This window comes from Rutilus rutilus (genome assembly GCF_951802725.1).
Source record: "Rutilus rutilus genome assembly, chromosome: 7".
Classification (NCBI taxonomy): Eukaryota; Metazoa; Chordata; class Actinopteri; order Cypriniformes; family Leuciscidae; genus Rutilus; species Rutilus rutilus.
Genome location: NC_140221.1, coordinates 37079038 through 37104426, shown reverse-complemented (window position 1 = coordinate 37104426; position 25389 = coordinate 37079038). Strand labels below are relative to the sequence as shown.

Below are 25389 nucleotides of genomic sequence, written 5' to 3'. Positions count from 1 at the left end.
TTTTTGAAAGAAGTCTCTTTGGCTCACCAAGGTTGCATTTATTGAGATCAGAAATACAGTAAAATGGTCAAATATTATTAAAATGAAGTGAAATAACTTTTCTATTTTAAAATGTCATTTATTCCTGTCAGCTATATTTTGAACAGTTACTCCAGTCTTCAGTGTCATATGGTCCTTCTGAAATAATCTAATATGCTGAATTGCTGCTCAAAACATTTCTTACTGTTTTTTTTTTTTTTTTCAGGATTCTTAACTTTCAAAAGAACAGCATCTATCTGAAATAGAATTGTATTATTTTATTATTGTATAGTATAGTATAGTATAGTATAAATTTTTTTCACCAAAAAAAGCTGAACAGACCCCAACATATTTAATGCTAGTGTATAGACCCTTACGGGGCTGCTTGATATAGTCACAGTGATTTTACTGGTGAAATAAATTCAGGCAAAATTATAAATATTGCACTAAGTTTTGAAAGCATGATTAAAATAGCCAGAATATTTTATAGTCTCACGAGGCCAAGGGATGTGTCAAATTTTATGAATGATGGGCTTTCCAAGTTCAGTGAAGTTCAGGCCTGCCGATAAATCATCTCAATGTATTCAAATGCCTTTCTAGTTAGAGAGCGCATTGATCTGGATTAGAAACATCATGTCATCCTCTCCTGTGATGACATCAGGGCAGATTGGGTCGGTGCCACCTAATACTTCTGTTGACTTTTGATATTGTTAACCTCCCCTCATGGTTTAGTCTTCATGCCGGAGACAAACAGGATATGGCAACACTGAACGTCCTTAACAATATACTTTTATCCTTGTAGTCGTATACATCTGGGTGCCATAATGAACCCAGAAATGAATTCTAGATATACAGGGCTGTGGCTGGCAGGAGTGAAGGGTGTGCTTGTGTTGAGAATATTTAAATAAATGTTTTAAACAGAGCCATGTATGGTGCAAAATGGCTCTGTCTGACTACATGCAAAAACACTCTCCTTATCTTGTACTCACTTTCTTACACTCCTTCATTCGGAGCTGTCACACGCTCGGCCTTTTGCCTTTTTTCTGCCGCAGCGTTCTCTGTCGGAGTCCAGCAATGTGTCTGATTTTATAGGAATAAAAATAAAATAAAGAGTTACATATGCAGTAGGGATGGGTCTATATAGGTAAAATTATTTGTGCATCAGTTTTCCACTTTTTATATAAAATTATATATGATTGATAACACGATATTTATTATTATTATAATTTATATTTCCTCAAACTTATACAGTGCAATGCATAAGTGAATACACCCATGCTAAAGTTGACTAAAAAGAGGAATAAAAAATCATATTTTGGAAATTGAACTTAATGCCTTAATTAAAAAAATTAGGAAAAATCCAACCTTTAAGGACACCAATTTTCTTTGTGAATGAATAATGTATCGTAAATAAATAAATGTTCTTCCTTAAAATACATGGTGCATAAGTGAGTACACCCCTATGTTAAATTCCCATAGAGGCAGGCAGATTTTTATTTTTAAGTATTTTTATTTTTTTTAGGATACTATGCATCCTGATAAAGTTCCCTTGGCCTTTGGAATTAAAATAGCCCCACATCATCACATAGCCTTCACCATACCTAGAGATTGGCATGGGGTACTTTCCATAAGATCATCTCTCAATGCAAATCAAACTAGCTTTTAGGCTGAAATAAAATCATGCCAATCTCTAGGTATGGTGAAGGCTATGTGATGATGTGGGGCTATTTTAATTCCAAAGGCCAAGGGAACTTTATCAGGATGCATAGTATCCTAAATAAAAAAAATAAAAAAACTTAAAAATAAAAATCTGCCTGCCTCTATGGGAATTTAACATAGGGGTGTACTCACTTATGCACCATGTATTTTAAGGAAGAACATTTATTTATTTACGATACATTATTCATTCACAAAGAAAATTGGTGTCCTTAAAGGTTGGATTTTTCCTAATATTTTAAATTAAGGCATTAAGTTCAATTTCCAAAAGATGATTTTTTATTCCTCTTTTTAGTCAACTTTAGCATGGGTGTATTCACTTATGCACAGTGGTGGAATGTAACGAAGTAAAAATACTTCGTTACTTTACTTAAGTACATTTTTCACGTATCTGTACTTTACTTAAGTAGAATCAATAGTGCATACTTTTGACTTTTACTTCGTTACTTTTTGCAGCAATTATTATACTTTCTACTCCACTACATTTCTACAACGTTTCGTTACATTTTCGTTACATTTTCTGATCAGTTTTCCCCTTGCCAAACAGGGATTGAAAAAAATCTCCATGTTTTCGGTGCTGACGCGATAATGTAACATGCAACTGTGTCGCTACCAATAAATCTGTCACAAAGAACCGGCAAAAGTAATGATTATGAATATGTAAATTATAACAAGGAGACATTTTAATTAATGCTGATGCGCGATCTTTGCAGTGAACGCGCCAGAGAGAAATGCACATTTCATACGGATTACATGCAGAAAACAGTCTGTTTTCTTTCGTTTTGAATTGTTCTGTTTAAAAGTACACATTTCAAGTTTTCTATATATATATATACATCTCAGGTCTGTGAGGCAAGTACAGACCTGAGTTTCGGTTCATGAGTTTAACCAGTTCACGCGCCCGCGCCTCCGTGTCCTGATCTATTTTCTGCTATATTTAGCCTACTTATTTATTAAATCCATGAAACATGAATGAAATATTGATTTGTCAATATTGAAATATTGATTGAATTAAGATACAATTAATACAAAACGAAATTCACAAGAAGGGCTTTTGAGGTCTCTGTGAATGTTTTAAAGCAGTATTTTGGTGCCGCTTTCAGAGCGCTCACGTGCGAAACGGAGAACTGACACGTCCGTAACATTGTTTTTTCCTCATAAATGTGAACACAAAAAATAAAATGAATATGATATGTTCTGTAATATGTTCTTCACCCGGTGTGTATTACTTTTGGTTTGCACAGTGAAATTCACAGAATTACTAAAAAATATTTTGCCACCTAAAAGTTAAAGATTTTTTTTGTATCACGTCCGTTACGGATTTATATTTCCCTCATATTAAAATATAAAACGCATGTGTCTGTAGACTAGTATTTTTCTAATGTCTGGACTTCTTTATTAAGGGAGTATGGATATATAAACAGTTTCAATTGGTATTTGAGAATTTACATTTCAAGTTTTTACTGCAATTGTCACGACCATAACGCTGGGATTGCCCAATTTTAAAGAATTTATCCAGGTCTACGTATTGTATAATGTTAACTTCAAATAAGGGGTGTGTCGCGATTCTGCCTTCTCACACTCACACCGCGACACAGGTTCGTGGATCCGAGTGTCAACGGTTTCATATTGCATATTGTTACAGCCCTAATTATTAGAATATAGACATTAAGAGAATAAATTGTTATGAAAGTACTTTTACTTTTAATACTTAAAGTACATTTAAAATCAGGTACTTTTTACTTAAGTAGGGTTTTCATTGTGGTACTTTTACTTTTACTAAAGTAAATATGTCTCTGGTTATTTGTACTTTTACTTAAGTACTGAGATTCAGTACTTCCTCCACCACTGCTTATGCATAGCACTGTATATATATAAAAGTCATAAAACAGTGTCCGATTGGTCTCAGCACATTGTTCCTACCCACTATACCCACCCACCACACCTGAGATCCAGTTTCCATCGGTTGAACTTTCAAATGACGTTGGAAAACACTGCGTCGTGATTGCAACGTGATCGGATCCCGGAGGTCCTATAGCTTTAGCCAAGCAGCATGTCATGTCACTCTGTGATCAACACTCAAATGGAAGGCTGTGTCCTAGTAAGGCTGCATATCTCGGCTGCCACGTCATCAAGCACAGCTGAAGTCTGTCTCTATTTGAAGGATCCTTGGAAGACTACATAAGTGTGAGGATTTTACAGATCACATTTTCATTTAAAGCGAAAATAGAGCACTTCTATGTCAGCAAATTTAAAAGCACTTAAGTGATGGCCATATTCCCTATATTCACTGTAAAGTTAAGCTCCTAAGCATTTGATCGTTAATTTAAACAACCATCGATTATGGGAATTTATGTAAATTAACATCCCCATTTCATACCGATCAAGATAATACTTTTCTATGTAAAAGGGAAGGGCACGTGTATGCTCTGATCAGCTTTTGGATAAGGCTTCCCCAGCCTTTACTCTCTCGGTTTCACCATGAATCCGGTAGACCAGTGATGCCACAGTGCTGCGTTACAAGGCTTCCTTTGTCCACTGCCGAGTTCAGGAAGTGAAGGAATCGCCTCAGATGGTTGTGGAGGCGGTATCACTCTGATTCATTGCCCAGAACTCATTGTGAAGTGAGAGTCAGCCTCAATAAAAAAAGAGAGATGTTGGCTTTTCCTCTTGATGGTTAAATGAAAGCGTGATCAAGATCATCTTTACTATTAGGCGATATAATAGCAGCATAACATGGATTCGTTTTCATTCAAGCATCTCAGCATCTGTTCACAGGGAGACGGTAGCTGGATTGAGTTTGTGGTCAGGGATCTGTGCATCATTAAGTGTCTTGCTCACGGTACTTAGTTGGTATCCAGGTCAGGATTTTGACAAAGTAATTATTTTGTCTCACTCCTCATAAGCAGTAATCCACCTTGCAAACCTGGATCCATCTTGAAGCAGGTTACGATCAAACATTTTCGCCTGACGGACCCTTGTTTTCTCTTAATACTGTGTGGCTGAGAATCCTAGACCAACAAACTTGTTTTTTACCGCAGCTTGTTTTGGATGACAACAATTCTGGCCATCTGTAACCACTTTTGTTCATGTAGGCAGCCTACTAACATGGCTGGTGTGACCGTGTAAATTCCATCCTCGGTTCTTTGTGGTATTATTTGTGCAGATTTTAATGGGTGAGGAGTGTGAGAGCATGCCTCCCTGCCTTATTGTTCTCATTGTTCCACATTCCTTGGAAAACTGTCCAGCATCTTTCTGGACATTATCTGGAGTTTTATGCTTTAGTGCCCAGGGTAAAATTCCCAGCCTTAAACCGTAGAACACAAGCATGGCAAAGTGAAGTAGTTTTGCACTTCTTTTACTCTATGCCAGTATGTTTATTAGATGTTATCTGCATTTTGTGTTCACTTTGCTATAAATTCTCAATGTCTTTGCCAGGGTTGCTTGGCTACTTCTGATAGATTTTTTTTTTTTGCATTCCCGTGCTAATGGTGACCCACACAAGGATGCAGTTGCACACAGTTGAAGAAAAGCATTGCTGGATGCACTTGGAATGTACGTGGACACAAAGATCAGTTTATGGTCTGTATTGATTTGGCAGTAAGTTGGCTTGCAATCCTTATTAACCTGCCAGGAAATAATGAGTAATTGGATTTGTTGAGTCTGATCGCTTTATCGCTTAAAGTGATAGCACAACTCTTCACACACTAAATTTTACCTCAGATCATGTGTCTTATATCCATTGCACCACAAATGGAGCAGAATGTGTTATCCATTTATATTTATGACTTTTGGTTATAGGTTTGTTCTACTCTGTAAAACTGTAATATTTATAGTAAAAAAATTGCAGCTCTGGTTCTAGACATTTACTGTAAATTATACCCCAACAATGTTTTCAGTATTACAGGATGGCATGTTGGTGCCTGTATATTTTACAACTTATTTCATAGTGCTATAATGTTAATATAGCAATCTACTTGCACTACCACTACTTACCTGAATTAAAATGTAATGATATCCACCAAAACTAAATGTAACACAAAACATCCTATGTACATTACAGATAACAAAAATGAGAAGAGAAGGACTTCTTGCAATGTACCTTTACTGTTTTTCCACCATAAATGATATGGCGATTCATAGTTTGCTCTACCAAGAACCAACCATATACAATTTTTTTTCACCATAAAGGGCAGTTTAACTTAGTTAACATTTTTCATGTTGTATTGTTGATTGATAGTATACTCTTAAGGTCCTTGCACACTGAGTCCGAAATTTTCGCATGCGTTTTTTCGTATTCGTGAATATTTGTGATTCGGTGGCTCTGAATTTTCAAAACACCATTCAAAATGCTTGCTACGGACACGAAAAACGCAGAAAATCGAACCTGATTCGAATTATTATTTTTTTGATGGACGAAAGTTTCGGAGGCAGTGTGCAAGCGTGATTAACATAACGTGAGGTCGTATTTATTTTTTAACGTGCGAAAATTTCGGATGTGAATTTCCGTGCAAGGGCCTTTACTGTCTATAATAGCTTATAAAATATAATATTGTAGACATTAAGAATATGATCTGTCAATGTTTTTCCTCCGATTTGTGAAATGTTTAAGAACAGTGTTTATTAGAACGTCCTGTGACTCGTAACTTTCGTAAAGGGTCTTCTTTTCTTATTTTGCTGACAAAAGCACAAACTGAGGTAAACATTGACTTTTTCTAGTGCCCTTCAAAGAAATCACAGCTGCGTCTTGGTTTGTTTGTTTGTTGGAATTGTGCTGTATTGTGTAAGTGTGTTTTCACAGGCTGCATCAATGTCAGTTCCCTTAGCAAATGCAGTGTGGTTTTGTGCAGGGGAGGCTGGAGAGGTTTAACAAGGCTGATTCTTTGACATCGAACCAAATTGAATTGATAAATGACACTCATTTTGCAGTTAAGACAGTTATGAACCTAAGAGACCGTTATGACACTTTACTTGAACTGTGCTTGACATTTTGTAGAGTTTTCTGTCAGTGTTTCCATCTTATTTTTGCGCCCTGCGATTAGAGCATCATTATGAAATGTTTAAAATGTTCTTCTTTTTTTTTTTTTTTTTACAATATTTTTGGAAAAATCGTGCATTCAGCTAAAAAAAATGTTGGATGAACTTTGCAGAAACGGTCACTTTTTACTCTAACTGTATGTTTGAAACATTTGCTATTTGTTTTCCCAACAAATCCATGTTCAGCGGACTAAAGGTCAGATAATCACGGATCTGTTTTCGTACTAATTCTTTTATCCCTCGCTTTGTCCCCTGGAACATTTCTCACGCATTATATTTTGAGATTCAGTTCAGAATGGAGTTCTATCATCCTGCTGTAAATTGATATTGTGTTGCTTGGCAATGAATTCGCACAATTATACTTTCCCTTTCTCCAGCGCTCTGAGACTCCCATTGTTTCCTTTTTAGGGGACATTTTCATTCCAGTCAATGTCTTGCTGAATACGATTCTTCAACATATGTGCTGACAACAATGTTGAACCTTTCAGCTGGTGATTATGGCCAGATTATGTGGTGAAATTATACAGGGGACTTTTATTTGTATAAATAGATGTTTTATGTCATTATGTAACTGTCTTGGATGGTCTATGTGGAATTTTTTTTTTTTTTTTATGACTCATGGAAGTGTCAAGACAGCTATTGTGTGCTGGAGTGATGCAGCATGTCGTGTTTTGTACTAGTCGGAACATGGGCCGTTGAGTGAAGTCATTGTTTGTTAGCCTTTCCTTTGTGAAACCGATCACATCTTGGAGATTTGGAGTTAATATACGTCCGATGCCAAGCTTACACTAAAAGACTAAAGCCCTGTGTGCATTTAATATACTCAGTTTATTGTTGTCTGTCATGTTGCACTTTGATCAGTCACAACCATTCACTGTAGTTACAATCCTAAATGTCCTACCATGTCAACAAACAACACGTTAGTATAGGCCTAAGGCCTTTTTTTTTTCTTTTTTTTTTTTTGGGTTGATTTATCTCTGGTTGCTCCAAACCTGCATGACTTTCTTCTTTGGAACACAAAAGAAGAAATTTTCAAGAACTTTGTTAAAAATACAGTGTGGTTGACCATTGACTTCTATTGTATAGACAAAAAAAAAACATTTCTCAAAATATATTTTCTTCAGATGAAATAAACCAGAGTCTTAAAGGTTTAAAATGACACGAAGTTGAACTATCCCTTTAATACATCTAATGGTGGTGAGCTTCAGTTTTGTAGTGTGTGTGTTCTTGGTTAAAGTAAACTAAACCCCTCAAATTATTCATCATTTGCAGGTTATCTGACTTATTCTATGGCTTGCCTCGGAGTGATATTGGTGGGCCTGTCTGCTAAAATAGACCCTTGCATTATAGCCTTTTTTGGCTGAAAATGATCTCAATGTGATTCAGTTACACATCAGAGAGCTCTGCTTTGAGAGTCTCCGAGTCAACTGGGTACGTTTTGTACTTAAAAGGCCAAATTTACTTCTCTACTTGGTTCTACCTTTTTTTTCCATTCTTTCCTGGTGTGGTATTTTGCTGGTGTTGCTAGGCGATTCATGAGTGTTTGTAAACAGTACAGGCTGGATTTCACCATGTGTTACTTGGCAGTACTTTGCTCTACTTTGACAACAGCAAGACTCTGCCTTCAGACAGCCAACCGCAGTTCGACTACATGAACCTGCTGATTCAAATCTACGCAAAGTGCAACGCCCCTTCACGCTACTACTCGTTTTTTCTCTTGCTCCACCTGGCTTGCAGCATGACTGCCAAGAGAGCCACAGTTGTGACCCCATGCTAACCTCTCACACAGCAGATGCAAATGTGAGGTGGAGTATCTGTGTATTGCATTCATGGAAGAGTTGTCTTCTTGTGACATTCTGTTGTGCCAGTGTGTTGTAGAGACTAAACACCAGCTACAGGATATTGGTGAGCAGATTGAGCACAAGGTCAGTGCGTTTCATCTGGATTCACGGCCACATGCCACGTTGGGTCTTCAGAGCGGTGCAGATGTCAAATCAAGTGCAGCTCTGCTAATTTATGGAGCAAATTCTGTCTCCACATGTGCATGTGAGAACTACCAAAGTGCAAGACAGACAAAAAGAGGAGGAGGAATCATTCCACTTGAAAACTTTTTGTACTTGTGTCATGCGTTTAAGTCAGCCACGGTTCATTTATTCCATTACTGAAATGGTCCTATAATTATTACTGCGATTTAGTGAATGGTGTTTGACTAATCACGTGATCTCAATGTGGTAACTTGCTTTGTGTAAAATAAATAAACTTTTATTAATAATTATTCATTAGTCTATTGATATTGTCTATTGACAGCCATTGGATATGACTCTTATGTGATTGATATTAAAGGGTTAGTTCACCCAACAAAAAAAAAATTACTCCTCAATTACTCACAATCATGTCATTCCAATCCTGTATGTCTTTTGTTCATCTTTGAAACAAAAATTACAGTATTTTTAGTGATAACACGAGAATGAACCTCATTGGTTCTCGCAGGTCAAGCAAACATGCTTGAGCTTCCGTTTACCAGATCTGATGTGTGCATTGGTGAATGTTTAGTTTAATTTAATTTATTTAGACATAATGGCCAGTTATCAGCCATAACGTGAAAATAACAATCGGCTTGTATCGACCAGAATTTTTATATCAGTTCATCCCTATCTTTAAAGGGATACTTCACCTCTGGAAGATGAATGTGTATTTAAAATGGGTCATTTATGTAGAAAAACAAAAAAAGAAAAGTGAAGTCCACACACTGCATGCTACTCAAGATAAATTTATTAAAAGCACAACGTTTCGACCATCAGGTCTTCATCAGGTGCGATCATTTTTATTTATTTTTTATGTTATTTTGATGTCCTGTACCTGAGCCAGACTGAGAAAAGCCAGAAAATGTATTTTTGGCTTATGTGGATGAAAGACAACAACTCCCAGAATGCACTTGCTTCGCTGCCCTAGGAGGCCACTCCCAAGCCACGCCTACTGGTAAGAGAGCGCTAGGCTACTAGTGAGTCTCCGTGACGAGTCTGCCTGGGATTTCAGAGATCGCCCAAAATGTCCGGGATTCGGCTTTTGCGTTCTACAGTCGCCGTTCATTATGTTTACTGTGGCGAGCAGAACGAGACTGAGAACAATGTAAACAATGTATGGCGACTGCAGAAAGCAAAAGCCGAATCCCGGACATTTTGGACGATCTCGACGGCCGGACATGTCCGAGAAAAAGAGGATGGTAACCCCTACTACTCAGCTTTCTCCTACTACTCAGCTTTCTCCACAGAACAAGAGCCTGCTAGCTTAGCTTCCAAAAAAAGATGGCTGACACTATGTACATTCTGTGAGTGAGATCCCACCCTCTATGGGCGGGTTGAAAACATGCGGGACAGCCCCTACTACTGGCTGTAGTCTTTAGCCTCTGGCCAAAAAATCCAGATTTTTTCCAGACAAATACATAAATCTCTCGTCTCAGGGGGATATGTGGGTGGAAAGCAAAGTAATTCGAAAATACTACAGGTTTTCTACTAATACAAAGCTTAGGCTAATGCTAAATCCTGAAGTATCCCTTTAACTGTTTCTGGATTTACCCTATTGTATTACTGTTTGTTTGCATAAGCAAGTACATTACCAAATGAATCGGTTAAAGGTGGCATTGAGCCAGGCTACCTTGTCCGATTAGATTGGATTTAATGGTTGAACACCTTGCTGTTCTAACTGAGAGAATCTCATCTCATTACCCATTGAGTTAGCAGTGTTGAACATGATCGGTTTGGGTCACTGTAAAAAGCCCACGGGTCTTTAGAATTTGAATGCACTTTACAAAGGTTCACTTTAAGTTCACTCCAGTCTTTACTGCGTTTTAATTGTTTGAGAACACCATTATAGACAAGATCTTTTCCGGAGCTGTTTGTGCGAGGTTGTCCTTCTGGCACGGTAAGACCATCTGATTATCACTTTATGGGGCCGAGTATATGACTATGAATATACTACAAGCACTTCTCTCCTCACACACGATCTACACTGCAAGCATAGCAATGTTGGATGCTTGAAATGATTTATAATGGCAGCGATTGTAGTTTTTGCCACTTGCTTCTGGTATAGATTGAGTGTAAAACTGTGATTCACGTTTGTGTAAGCTTTGATTTTATCTGGATTTTAAGGTGTGGCGATTTATGAATTTCACAATGGTGAGGTATTGCATTACATATGCTCTGAATTATACCTTTCTGTTTGGATTGTATATTGGGATTGTTTTATATCCGATGTGGTGATTGATTAAAACAGACAAGAGAATGCAAGCAGTGCCTCTGAATGCTCAAGAAAGCCTAATGTTTGACTGAACCTTTGCAGAGGCTTGAAAATGAAAAGTGTACTGAGCCAGATGAGGCATGCATGATACCCCCCCACCACACTTCTTTAAAGGGATAGTTCAGCCAAAAATGAAAATTCTATCAGTAATTACTCACCCTCATGTTGTTCCAACCCCGTAAGGCTTTCGTTCATCTTTGGAACACAAATTAAGATATTTTTGATGAAATCTGAGTTCCAAATCTGTTCCAAAGATGAACGAAAGCCTTACAGGGTTGGAACAACATGAGTATTTGATCTATTGAGATTTGATAATTACTTATTTACTTGTTTATATACTCATTTATTGAATTATTTACTTACTTGGTTTTATTATTGCGGGAAATGAGAATCTTTTTCTATTATTTTGCGAGCATGATGGAGCAAAGATGGAGTTGGTGACAGAGTTTGATTTCACCCTAGAGGCGATCCCGTGGATATCATGCAATTTGCAAACTTTGCACGAGAGTTACGCATCAGACCACAGTCAATTATTCCCTGAAGGTGAAAACAAAAACTGACCGAGCTTTTGGCATCTGACGCTACACAGCACATTAAATCTCTCACAACGAGAGCGGAATCTACCTCAGTGCTGATAACGGTATCTAATTTATTGGCTTAATATTTTTAAATAATATTAAAGATATTTAAATAATATTTAAAGATATTTATATAGCAAGTACTCTTGACAATTTGTGAATAGATCTCCTTGCAATTCAGTTTTGATGTGGGATGTAGTTTTGTATTCTGTTTTATAACAATAATAATAATTTAATACATTAATGGGAAAACTGGCCAATTATAATCTCTATTGTCAAAGGCATCAGCCATCGATATTATCGTCTATCTATCGGCACAACCCTATACAAGTTACAAGATAAAGCTTGTTCTTGGTGATTTGTGGTTTGTTTTCTTGTAGCTCTCTGATGATTCATTTCATTAGCTGCTTTAGAGGACAATTCCGGTATTTAACACTTTGAGTCTATTTTGTAGTTTGTTTTGGATGAACAAGAGTGGTGGACAAAGAAATTTTGACATTGGTTCCTGTCTCGACTTTTTGACTATTTTAGAATTGCCCATGACCGCTTTAGAATGGGAGTCTATGGCCATGCACAAACATGTCCTTAAAACAACCCTTAACGTTCGTTTTCAACACTGTTCAACTCACAGAGTGGTTAGTGGTGTTCGTTGATGATTAAAAACAAATATATCGGCGCAATGTATGATTTCAATCCGTTTATTTTTCTATAGTGGAACTATTTTTTTCAGATACCTCACAATCGCGTATAAACTTCCGCTCTTCCGCAACTTCCGTTGCTCTGCTCACGCTAGCCTTCTGAGAGACAGAGAACCGAGCGAAAAGACCTAAAAGACTACAACCAAATGTAAACAGCCCCCTTTCCGTTTCCGGTAGCGCAGTAATATCAACGAGCAATGAGTCCTTCAACGGAAATCAATGGGATTTTACAAAATGCCAAATAAAACACGACAGAAACTGTATTTCGCTACTCTACTTGTTTTGGAACATCAACGAACACCACTAACCACTCGGTGAGCTGCACAGTTTTGAAAACGAACGTTAAGGGTTGTTTTAAGGACATGTTTGTGCATGGCCATAGACTCCCTTTCTAAAGCGGTCATGGGCAATTCTAAAATAGTCAAAAAGTCGAGACAGGAACCATTGTCAAAATTTCTTTGTCCACCACTCTTGTTCATCCAAAACAAACTACAAAATAGACTCAAAGTGTTAAATACCGGAATTGTCCTTTAATCAACTAAGCAGTAACCAAGAAGAGAAGCGGTCTAACCGTGACCTTCTGTGTCTCAGACTGTTTATGTACATCCTTATTTGCACAAAAGACAGTTTGTTGAACCTAAAGCTGCTTTTAGAGAAGTTTGATGTGAAGAGCCATCTCTCCTGCCCAAACAAACCTTTTCAGTTCCACTTTTGCTCCTTGAGACATTGCAGACAACTTATGTCTGGTGGACGGGCGACCTTGGCAGCTTATGGGAAATGAGGCAATGAAAGGGGTGGGAATGAGGAAACGGCAGCAGTTGAGTTTGTTTGGTGTAAGTGTGGTATTTCGAGTCCTCCAGCCGAATGAACCTGCTGCAGTTCCCGGTGTGAGGCCTTCTGTGGTGTGAGATGTAGCATCATGATTACTGATATAAGGTAGTCACAGAGTCTCTGACTAATGTGTTTGTTCTTCTTCTAAAGCGGTTTAGGAAACATTTTCTGGTATTGCAAGCATGGCCGCAGACATACGGGTCACCCGAGTTCGAGCTTGGCTCGTGTCATTTCCTGATCCCAACCCCCTTGTCTAATCATTTCCTGTCTCATCTCTCACTGTCCCAGTGTATAAAAAATTGCACAAAGTTAAATAAATAAATCTTAAGCATTAAGAATGGTTGGCAAAATAAAAAATTAACCCGATCTATTTTTGAAATACATGTTATTTATCTTATTGCGAACGATTTATCCATCCACATGTATTTTTTTTTTATCCAATAATAAATGCTGGACTCTAATCATTTAGTCTGCTTAAACCCCTCAAGCTCATGCTCGTCTGCCTCCACTTTTCAGTGCAAGTCCCCGCCTTACATTTTTTCTTTTTCCATAATCCATTGCACTCGGATGTACGTCACAAAAAAGATCTCTCGATACTTCCATTTCATGACTTTGAAGCGGCATCTTCGGTGTCCTTTTACATTGGATTCATTCTTACTGGTCTATGTAGTTATAACAAGAAAGTCATGTGTATTTTTTCCTCTAGTGATTGATAGCATGTTTTTAGGAAGCTGTGGTAAAGTTTTGACATGCAGCGCAGCAGATTAATGTCAGCTATTCGAACAGTGGACCTATCAGATAAGGAATAAGAATATTTATATATTAACGTATATTAGCAATGCTGTAAGGAAGTTAAAGTTGGCATGAAAGGGAAGTCGTGATAGTCTTCTGTTCCTCATCCTGACGCATGAGTGAAACCGCTTCTCGAATAAGAAAAAAATATAAGACTTGATTTAGGTTGTCCCGCCCTTGTGCTGGTAAACACATTAGCAGGGAAAAGATGTCCTTAAAATCGGATTTGATCTTTTGACGTACACACAGCACGAATATACTAGCCATCATCCTGCCATCGTTTCTTTTCTTGGTTTTAAAAAGCAGACTTAAAGGGGTAATTCACCCAAAAATTCAAATTGTCATCATTTACACGCCCTAAGGTTGTTCCAAACCCATATAAATGTCTCTGTTCTGTTGAACACAAAGGAAGATATTTTAAAGAATATGGGTAACCAAACAGTTGTGGGGCCCCATTGATTTCCATAGTATGGAAATAAAATTGTATAGAAGTCAATGGGGCCCCATCAACTGTTTGGTTAACAAAGAAATTTATATGGATTTGGAACAACTTGTAAATGATGGCAGAATTTTCATTTTTGGGTAAACTATCCCTTTAATATTTAAGTTTCCGGCCCTGGGGCCTCATTTATAAAACTGTGCGTAGGAACCTTACTAAAAGTGTACGTGCGCCCGAAAGCCAAAAATGGCGTACGCAAAAAAATATTCAGACTTATAAAACCGTTCGTACGCCAGAACCTGCGCAGAATTCACTTTATAAATCCCAGTCAGCGGAAGATTGTGCGTACATGCGTCTCCACCCGAAATAACCATATATGGAGCTTACAACGCCTAGTTTTACTATGCAGATCCTCATCTACATATCATTTGCATATGATTATTCATCCACGTGATAACTTAAACGTTGTCTGATGAATAATCATATGCAAATGATATAAACGGTACAAGAAACATTACATTAATACAAATCAAGTAGTTGTCTATCCTTGCCTTGTTTTTGAATAGCCTACATAAATCAAATAGTGTAAAATACATTTCAGAGAAAGTTTTTCTCAATCTTTTCCACCTGCCGAATTGTATTTTTAATTGATTTATATTTTTAATGGAAACAGATAGGCCTTGGGCATTATTTGCACGAAACTATTTTCTCAGACAATCTGGTATTATCATAAGCAATTATCTCTGTGGTTAAAACATTAAAGCACGCCACAGGAAAAGTGTTCAAAAACAATCGCATCCACAAGAAATATTTCTAATGATTGAATTTAAAAAAAAATGTTGTAACTTCAGTAATGATTTCATGTTTAAGTGTTTAACTCCATTAATTTGAATGGCATATTTAATATAAATGTTTATATCAGAAGTATTTTATTTATTTAAACTGTTATTTGCGTCAGTTTCACTAAACGGCTCAACACGCTCGCTGCCGCGGACATTTAAGAAGGAATGGATATTTGCTTCAAGTGACAGGCTTGGTGATTGAAATTGTATTTGTATAATCTTTCTGTATATGTTTAATTTTCTTTAGATTTTCTGTATAAAAGTGACCAAAAATACATTTAACTCCAGCTCACCATCGGTGTCGCCAAAGTGCTCCTTCTCCAAAACGTTCGTACGCATTGGTCAGAGTTTGCGCGCAGGTGCGCAAATTTTCCCGTCAAGTTTTTCTTTAGAAATCCCACCTTTTGCGCAGGAACTGGCGTACGCATGTTTTCAGCCCCGTTTTGTGCGTACGCAAGCTTTATAAATGAGGCCCCTGATCAGGACACAACGAGCACATGAAATTTTGTTGTATTTATCAAGCAGTAAAACCCCCCCCTTCCGCACCCAAAACAAGGCATCTGTGGATGAAAGTTCAAAGCAAGGACTGCTGGGATGACATTGTCCTGCAGCACTTTACAGGCGATAAGTGGAACGAGAATTGTAGAATGACACGACAGTCATTTATGACACTTCAGCAACAACAGCTTGCTCTGTGCGTCATCCGGTACATGTGCAGAAATTTCTTGTTTCGTTTTCAATCCGATCAAGTGTTTACATGTCCTTTCGAATGGATTAGAAAAGGTTTAACCACCCCTTACAATCCGAATGAAATTTCAATCGGGTTTGGCCATTTGTGTCTTAAGATACTGGGAGAGAGAGAATTTGTAGCACGTGATTAGTGTAAAACCTTTTATGCTTTACGCTCTATTATCATGCAACACAGTTCAAATTTCTTCCTTAGTCAAACAGCCACACCCACCAACATGAACTGCTTCCTGACCTCATTCCCCACTGCTGTTACACCAGCCTCAGGGCACCTCGTCCTCCACACTTCACGATTGACTGCTACTGGAACTACACTTATGCTTCTATACATAAGGTTTGGATTTTGAGATGTGACCGTTGAACTCAAGTCCAGAGAGAAGTGCTGTTTTTAGATGAAAGTTCGGGTCTAAAAATTGATTAAACATTACAAGGTCAAAACATATTTTTAAAAGTGAAATGTATGCCTGGATGAACTGTTCATAATCTATCAAAGATCTATAACATGATTTTAGAAGTCTACCATGTAAGATGCTACTAGAATCAGCCATAGTCTTAACTCATAGTCTTAACCAAGATTATGAAGCTATTTATTTAAAATGTAGGTCTAAATGTGCTTATTTGGGTGTGAACTACATTACAGACTTAATCACACTGTTATTGATCCCCTGAGCAATGAGGTTTGTATTTAGCTTTTTTCCTTATCTTTTTCATTGACGGTTTGTCTCAATCCAGCCCTAGTGTTTCTCCTGTTTTAGTTGGGCCTCAATTGTTTTTGTTGGGAAATGGCATGAAGACAGAATGTTCTTGTTATTCAGGTTTGTTTGAGAATTAAAGCAAGACAAGCCGAAACGTAGTATAGAAACCAACGTGTTGTGTTGACGCTTATGTGGAGTTTCCGTGTGAAATAGGGTGAGTAATGTTCTCTGAGTGGGGATTTATCCTAGCTTTTTCCACATTCGGGATAGTGAACCCATCTGGCATGTGTGATGTCAAATCGAGCTTGTCCCACTTTAAACTCGCTTTGATTTTTCAGCAACACTTTTTGAGATAAATTTCATCATTATTCTTTATTCCAAACACTTTTAAATCATTTTAATATGTCATTATGGAGTGCCACTGTTCTGCTCAGGTAATTATTAACTTTTAGTGCAAACGCTGCAGCGCTTGTCATGTTTTAGGATTATATTTAAACTAGCCAGTGGATTTAAGACACTCTTTAAACAGTGTAAGACTGGCATTTACACTGACATCTACTTGTCATTAACCAACGTTAGTATGAATAGCATCTTAACCAGTTCAGATGGTGTTTCCTGTACATGGTTCATATCTGTTCAGTGAAAGCACTGAAGCGTTCAGGTCATGTGATTTGCTTTATTCATCATTCTTGTCATGTTCTTTTCTGCAGATATGTTCAGACGGGTTGTACGACAGAGTAAGTTCCGGCATGTGTTCGGCCAGGCGGTGAAGAATGACCAGTGCTATGACGACATCAGGGTGTCCCGGGTCACGTGGGACAGCGCCTTCTGTGCGGTTAACCCTAAATTTGTTGCCATAATCGTGGAAGCCAGCGGAGGTGGTGCATTTATGGTCTTGCCTCTTCATAAGGTGAGAGATCTGTAAAACTACACTGTGCTTAAATGGAATTGTTCATTCTATATCCATTGCGTTTTATATTAATTTGTTTTAGATGGCTAGTCAAAATCTAGTTTGTTGACCAAACTATAAGGTTAGTGAAACAGGTGATGGGATATTTTTTTTTTGTCATAATACTATGTTCTTGCTAGACTTTTAGTCCTGTCAAGATGTGTTGATGTACACAACATGTGTGGGGTCTGTAAGTTTTTTTTTTTTTTTTTTTTTTTTTTTACCCAAGTGTCCTATGCTCACCAAGGCTGTGTTTATTTGATAAAAAAAAACAGTAAAGACCATAATATTGTGAGTATTATTACAATTTCTTCCAGTAATGGTAAATCTGAATTTTCAGCAGCCATTATGCATGTCTTCAGTGTCACATGATCCATAAGAAATCATTTTATTATGCTGATTTAGTGCTCCAGAAACAATTTTTTTTTTTTTACAATTCAAAACATTTACTTAAAGTAAATCAAAGTAATGATTTCTTTAAAAAAATCTTACTGACCCAAAACTTTTGAACTGTAGTGTACATTTTCAATTTCCACACCACTGCTGTGATATCTCACTACACATAGTTGTATTTTAATCATCAAATATTTTCTGTTTGGCTGTGATGTTTTTAGTTCGCATTTTGTGAGGACACAAAATGTACGTGACATTTTGTGTAAGCCTTGAATGGTTTATAGGAAAAGTTGGTTATTGGAAGTACTATCCAAGGATGTTTAGTTTAGTTTAAATATTTAATGGCCAAATCTGTACATTTGAATGTGTTGCTTTGATCTGTATGGAGTTCAGATTCTATATGGAGATATTAGATTTTGACTTCTACATCTGAAGCTTTTTAAAGGGATAGTTTAACTTGTATTCAAAAATTATATTTACTATTTACTCATGCCATTCCAAACCTGAATGCTGTTATGTTTTGTCACTGTGCTTCATAAGTTTTAAAGGAACTTTACACTTCTCTCTTCCATATAATGATAGTTCATAATGATCAAGAAGCTTGTCAAGCTCCAAAAAGGACACAAAAAAGGCAAAAACTTGAGTATCGGATTGTGAACACATCTTAAGGCCCTTTCACACTGGATGCGTAACGAAAAAGCGAAACGAAAAAGCGAATAGTTCGTGTGCGAATAGTTCGCGTCAAAACCATTCACATCAGCCGCGACGCGAATTTGCGACGTCTGTGACGTTCAGAGAGCTTCAACATTACAAAACTTTCGCGCCGACAGCTGAGAAAACATGGACCCTTCATCATCATCATCCAGTGAAGACGAGCTTTTCATTTTCTTTAAAAGACAGAAAATAAGGTTTTGGGTGCAACCAATCTTAAAGAACAGAGTCTGAAGGGGAGTACGCTTATGTGCAGTTTTTTGCGTCTTCACACAGTGCGTTTTGTAATGTCACTACACATTACATGTAAACACACGAAGCGAGCGAGTGTGTGTGTGTGTGTGTGTGTGTGTGTGTGTGTGCGCGAGTGAGTGAGCGAGTGTGTGTGCGCGAGTGAGTGTATGTGTGTGTGTGTGTAACAAGTTAAAATCATTCAACTAGAAACTGTAGATATCACACAAAGAATGTATAGTATACTAAAAGCAGCATAGTCTCACTACATTTTGTTACATGTTCAAAGTAAACACGGTCTCTGTCTCTATCTTTGACGTAATAGTGTTAGCTTTCTATCCCAAATGTAGTTTAGCCTGCTAGCCTACACAGCACAGGACTATACAACGACTAAAACTATCACACAACACACATTCTGTCGCCGCAAAAGTAAAAAAAAATCGACATCGAAGCGAATAAAATAAAAGTAGTTTTTTCGCCGCAGCACATTCGCGTTCGGTGTGGAAGCACTCATTACACAAACAGCTGATCGAAAAATAAAACCATCGCGCGAATTATTCGTGCGTCAAAATCGCGTCCAGTGTGAAAGGGCCTTTATGAGTCTGTAATTTTCAGTGAACCATTTGATTCAGTCTAAAATTCATACTGATTTGTTCACAAATCTGACTGGTTTTCACTTGAAAGAGGTTACCAGCGAATACTAAAAACTACAATTTTAGTCTGTTTCTCACAGAACGATTCACTTTTATGGTTCTTTTATCCCTTTTGAGGCTTGACAAGACTTGGTCACTTTGAATTGTTGTTTTATGGAAAAAAATTAGTGAGAAGATTCATCAATTTCTTCTTTATTTGTATTAAGGGATTAAAAGCAGCATCCAGATTTGAAACTACATGAAGACAAGTAAATATTTCAGGTGATCCATTTCTTTAAAGTTTGAGAAGAACATTGAATCAGCAGAGAAGTCTTAGACCTACAAGAAGCTGAGGAGATTATGTCCTAACTATGGAGAAAGAGCCAAGTGACAAAATGGTTTTGCGGTCTGAAAATTTGATCTAAGGTGAGAGTGTGGAGTTGTTCCCTCCACTTAAGCCTGCTTGAACTCCAGCTGTGTCACGCTCATGGTCTTTGTCCATGTTTGAATGTACACACACTTAATTACAACCTTGCGTCTCTACAAACGGATGCGATTATGAAAAGTATGATTCATTAGACATCTGCCTTGTTCTGTTTCTGTCAGAGCTGTTAGGAGTGGAGGATACTCTGCTGGATGTCTTTGAGATGGGGATGATAATTTCGGGGGTTTTCCCTAAACGACAGCCAACCTTGTTAACCGATCATTGACCCTTAACCGACAAGATTGTTAAATTAAATTATATATATGAAATGAATGTTTAATTTTTAACAGATTAAAGGCACAATATGTAATTTTCGCCGCTAGAGGTAGCTTATTCAAAACAAAGGCGTAGCTTGATGATGCCGTGATTTAGTGGAAACATGGGAGTTGTTGTCTTTACCTCTACAGCCAGTGGAAAAGAATCTGACGGGACTCGGGCAGAAATCATGTTCATGGATGAGCTAATGTATTAAAGATTTATTAATGCTGTGGTATTAAACAGTGATAAAACAGTGCTGCGTAGCACTGTTTTATCATTTTAGATACATTTGAGTGTGTTGAAAGTTGTTATAATGCTACTATGCGGCTACTATGAGATACTTGTTGCACACTGCGGTAAGCTAGATCGATATTAAGCATGGTAAAAATGGTATTTGCGGAAATTGCGGTAATCAAGAAAATGAGATTTAAACATTAAGACTAACTGTGTTGAGCTATATAACAATGATTAGCTTTCTGTCGATGAATGTGTCCAAACAGTAGCTCACCTGTCTAATAAAACGCGTAATATATTAGTGTGTCCATGGTTTCTACAAAATCGAGGGTAACGCGGGTATGGTGTCATTGCTAGGCAACGTTCATTGAAAGGAAACCGAGACAGCAGAAAGCTTCATCCTGTTTTTCTTTCTTTTTTTTACAAAAAGCACAATGTTTTGTATTCATTGTGTGTGTACATAAATAAAAGTGCTTATTCTTTTCAGTATGACCATAAAGTGAGTATTTTTAAGTTGTTATATGGAAGCAATGTCGAATGAGTGAGGTTGTCTATGTGAGCCCAACGCTTTTTTCTGTTTCAGTTTCACTTTAAATGAATTAATTTTGGCTTGACGTTTGTATAGCAACTTTTATTTTTCATTCTTGTTCTGTTCGGAATACAGTTAAATTGAAAAGATTTGTTGTGGAGTGAGAGGACCTAAAATAGCCTATAGCTGTATAGCCAAGCTGCAACTTGTTAGCCTGGGTTTCCCCATACTGCCTTGCTCGCAGCGCGATTTTATTCACGCTGCTAGGCAGTCTGGACACCATGGACCAGATTTTCCCCTGAAAAAGGGAACCAATCACAGAACGGGGAGGGAGCAGCAAGACGATGGCGACACCGAAGCAGTTTGTTTATATCTATGAATCCAACATGGCATCAGACTCGACGTTACCTTCTACCCTCATGTTTATCTTGCACAAACGATAATATTCGCTAAACGCCATCGTGCACAAATAAATCATTTGATAGACATTCATAGCGCCCAATAAATGGCTCTGGGCATTCGTAAACCACGCCTCAAATACGAGAAAATGAACACGTGGTTCCCAGACCAAGTCTCAAATGAGACTTGGTCTGACGTTAGCCAGGCTAGCAACTTGTACTTTTTTTTTTTTTTTTTTTTTTTAACTCCATTTTGTATAGTGTGTGTTTTTGTTAATCATGTAGCAAGCGTTTTAATTTTTTTTTGTAACACTTTTTTTTTTTACTTTTTAAACCGTTTAACCGATTATTCGGTAAAAATTCTTACTGTCGGTTAATGGTTAACCAGTTAGTTATGAGATTCCATACTTTGAGCTGTTGGTGAGCATGTTCTGCCCATGTTATTCTGAAACGTACTTGTTTTACGTACTTACAACAACACTTTAGATGGTTTAAATCACAAATTATCTAGACCACATAAAGCTGTTCCCCTACTTTACTGTGCTAATGATAAAAAACATAAATGGCACACTTTTATCGTCTCTTTTGTTGTCATTTTCATCAATAACACAAAAAGTGTCAACATTGCTGCAACAGTATTGATAATTGCAACTAAGACTTTACCGTTGCCCTCAAAGATATTTGCTACCCAATGATGGTAAGATATCTTCTTTTCTAATGGCTTTCTGAGTTCAAATGTGATGACAAAAGTCGAATTTGTGAGCTGGATCTGCAGCGGTCTGTCATTTGATATGTGTGATGAAAATCTTGGGCCTGTAGGGATTTTGTTACCTCTGAACTTAATGCACTATCCTCTCTAACCTTCTGTCACTGACTACCACCGTCTGCTTGTGTTACAAAGCCAGAGATTTTGCTTCATCGGGATGAAGCTTGTCACCTAGTCTGTTATGTTCTTGGTTTAGTGGTTGAGAATTCGTGTGTTTAGTAGTGCGTCTGCATGTTTGTGCATGTTGAAGTGTGGTTGACTCAGATTTTTCCAGATAGTTTGAAGGAGTGGCCTTCATTTCCCCATTTCTTTCTTTTTGTACTGGTTTTCAGTTCTATGTAGAGAGAGACAAAAAATTGGTTTGACTGAAATACTTCTATTTAAAAGTGATATTTATACTTTTCAACCTTTTTATCGGGTCTACTGATAATGGCACCAGGTGGTGGGTCTCCAAAGAACGATACCCAACAATAGTACAGTTAATGTAATTTATTTTATATATTGTTATGATTTTTACTCAACATAGCCATTTATTTTCAAGTGAGAAATGTAAAGTTGCATTTAGACAGACCAAAACAAAGATACATTTGATGGCCATTTAGATTGTGAAAACAATTGAAAAAAATATATTTAATAAGATTGTATTAAGTTGTTTTCTCTACAATCATTTAGTAAATTTTTTCTGTACACAAAGAAAATCTTGTTTTGGAATCTAGGCATTATCTTAAAGGCAGGGTAGGCAGGTTTTTTCTAAAAAACTTTTTCCCAAATTTGTTTAAACTGTCTTTATATACCAATACATAATTAAAATGTAAGTACTCTGAAAAGGAGAGTATAAAAATCGAGTGTCTGTAGTCCTCTCAGGGCTGCAATAAACACAGCTACTTATTTCCATTTGGAACGAATGAAATGATTGGCTGGGCGACTGTCACTCTCCCTCGCTACCATGGCTACCACCCCTGCTGCTACAGGAGCTGCCCACATGCGCGCACCCGTTTGACTCGAGGAGGGGAAGAGGCACGGAAGCTCGGAAGAATCACAATTATGGCAGAGAAAGAGCAGTCAAAATTCCCAGTACCTGCATATACAGTCAGCGAAGGCAAACAAGGCAAAAAAAGGAAGACAGTATTCTAAAAGGCTATGGCCAAAAAGTCTTTGGATAAAGCAAGAAGTCAGACGAGAGTCAATATCGGGGTGGCTTTCCAGCGGTGGCGACAACTGAGGGACCTCAAGGGTCATAATGATAAAGTTAGGTATTTTATTACATGTGATTCTGACATGATGTCACTACATGCACTGCACTCCTCTCCGCTCGGCGCTGGCAAACGCACCTCCAGCTGAGCGGTCGGCATCGCGCGTTCATGTGTTTTGGGGGCGTGGCTTTGGAAGGAGCCCAGAAGAGAGGGGGTGGGAGTGAATGGAATAAGTAGCTGTGTTTATTGCAGCCCTGAGAGGACTACAGAAACTCGATTTTTATACTCTCCTTTTCAGAGTACTTACATTTTAATTATGTATTGGTATATAAAGACAGTTTAATCAAATTTGGGGAAAAAGTTTTTTTAGAAAAAACCTGCCTACCCTGCCTTTAACATGCAAGTACTGCCTTCCTGTGAGCATAATATTTTGTAAGAATGAGCTGTAAACCCTACTTTGGTTTTGAAGGGGTAGTTCACCCCAAAATAAACTATTTAATTTTTTTTTACTATTGACTGCCATTTTATTGACAAAAATTTCTCAAAATATTTGTATGTTCCACATAAGGCAGATGAGTAAATTAGTATTATTTTTATTTTTTTATTTTTTCGTTTTTGGTTGAATCCTTTCAGACTTCATTATTAGTTTTGTATTTTGTAGATAGCCGTCTGTGAAAGTGTTGGATTTGTATATCTGATGGTGTCATTTGCCACATCTCAGATTACTGTGGTAATACTGGCAAGATTAGCACGACAACCCAGAGCAGTGGTGTTGACAAGCGGAACAGCGTTCTGTAATTATAGAGCGCTCAGACACGACTGTGACATCCAAACCTCTTCGGGCTCTCGTCTGTCATCAGCGTCACACACGAACACTCGCGCCCGCTCGTAAATGATGTCACACTCAAGCGCTCGGCTGCCTGGCCAGACGAGCTCAGTTACAACCAACTCTTATAATTATCTTGTGTTATTTACATCATTAGTTTCACTGTCGGTTCCTGCAGGCTGCTTTCCTGGAGCCTTTATAAAGAGCCTTATCTTAAAAAGTGATGGATTACACCACTATAAATCCTTTGTCATTCCGACCATAATGTTCAGAGTCAGACTCACAATGCAAGTGTGTGGGAAATGTATTAATCTGTGGAAAAAAATATACATATATTCTCACTGTTGTGTTTTCTCTGAGCAGATTTTTTATTTTTTTTTATTTTTTCTATTTTTTATTTATACCTATGTTACTTGTCTTGTCACTTTATATTGTATGTGTACTGGAAGCTACTGTCACCAAGACAAATTCCTCGTATGCGCAAGCATACTTGGCAATAAAGCTCTTTCTGATTCTGATTCTGATTCTGATTCAGATTGCTTGATATATCGGTCTGTTTCTTTGACATATGACTCTAACGAGCTGGGATTAAACATTTTTGCTGAAACTTTAAGGTTTTTGTGAAGGAATCTGAATGTCAGTGCTTTTATAGTCTAAATGTTTACACAGTTTTGCTTAGATATTGTCAGCAAAGTATTTTTAGACAAGTTCAGACTGCCAAACTTGCAGTATGTGGCATCAGAGGGTTTTGTGAGTGCAGCTTGTCATAGCGTACTTTTTGACGTTTTTTTTTTTATATACATTTAGCCTCCAAAAAAATGTCTCACTTCAGTTTGAGTGCATTTTTTGTGTGTCTGTGTTGTGTTGTGTTGTGCCTGCTGTCCTTCTGCTTTGTACCCCTCCCTACGTATCCACTCAGATTCAGTGCAGCACTGCATCTGCCTATGGTCCGTCTTCCCGGGACACCCCTTTCCCAGCAGCCCCCCTGCAATCAGACAGCTGGCTCTGGGGGAGCTATTGTTCTTGTGTGTATGCCAGGTCCTGCACAGCTCTTTGTTTCCCAAAAAATCTGTATGGGAACTCTTCATCCTCACTT

General features: G+C 37.6%; 1 protein-coding gene across 3 annotated transcripts in view; it reads left to right on the top strand.

The window, feature by feature from the left end:
• The window catches only part of coro1ca (coronin, actin binding protein, 1Ca), a 56166-nt gene that overhangs the window by 6016 nt on the left and 24761 nt on the right, over nucleotides 1–25389 (top strand). For all 3 annotated transcript variants that reach the window (XM_084413580.1, XM_084413578.1, XM_084413579.1), the window contains one exon: nucleotides 17400–17599. In XM_084413580.1, coding sequence (XP_084269706.1) covers nucleotides 17402–17599 — 198 coding nt within the window. In that variant the 5' untranslated portion in view covers nucleotides 17400–17401. The remainder of the gene's footprint in view (nucleotides 1–17399; nucleotides 17600–25389) is intronic.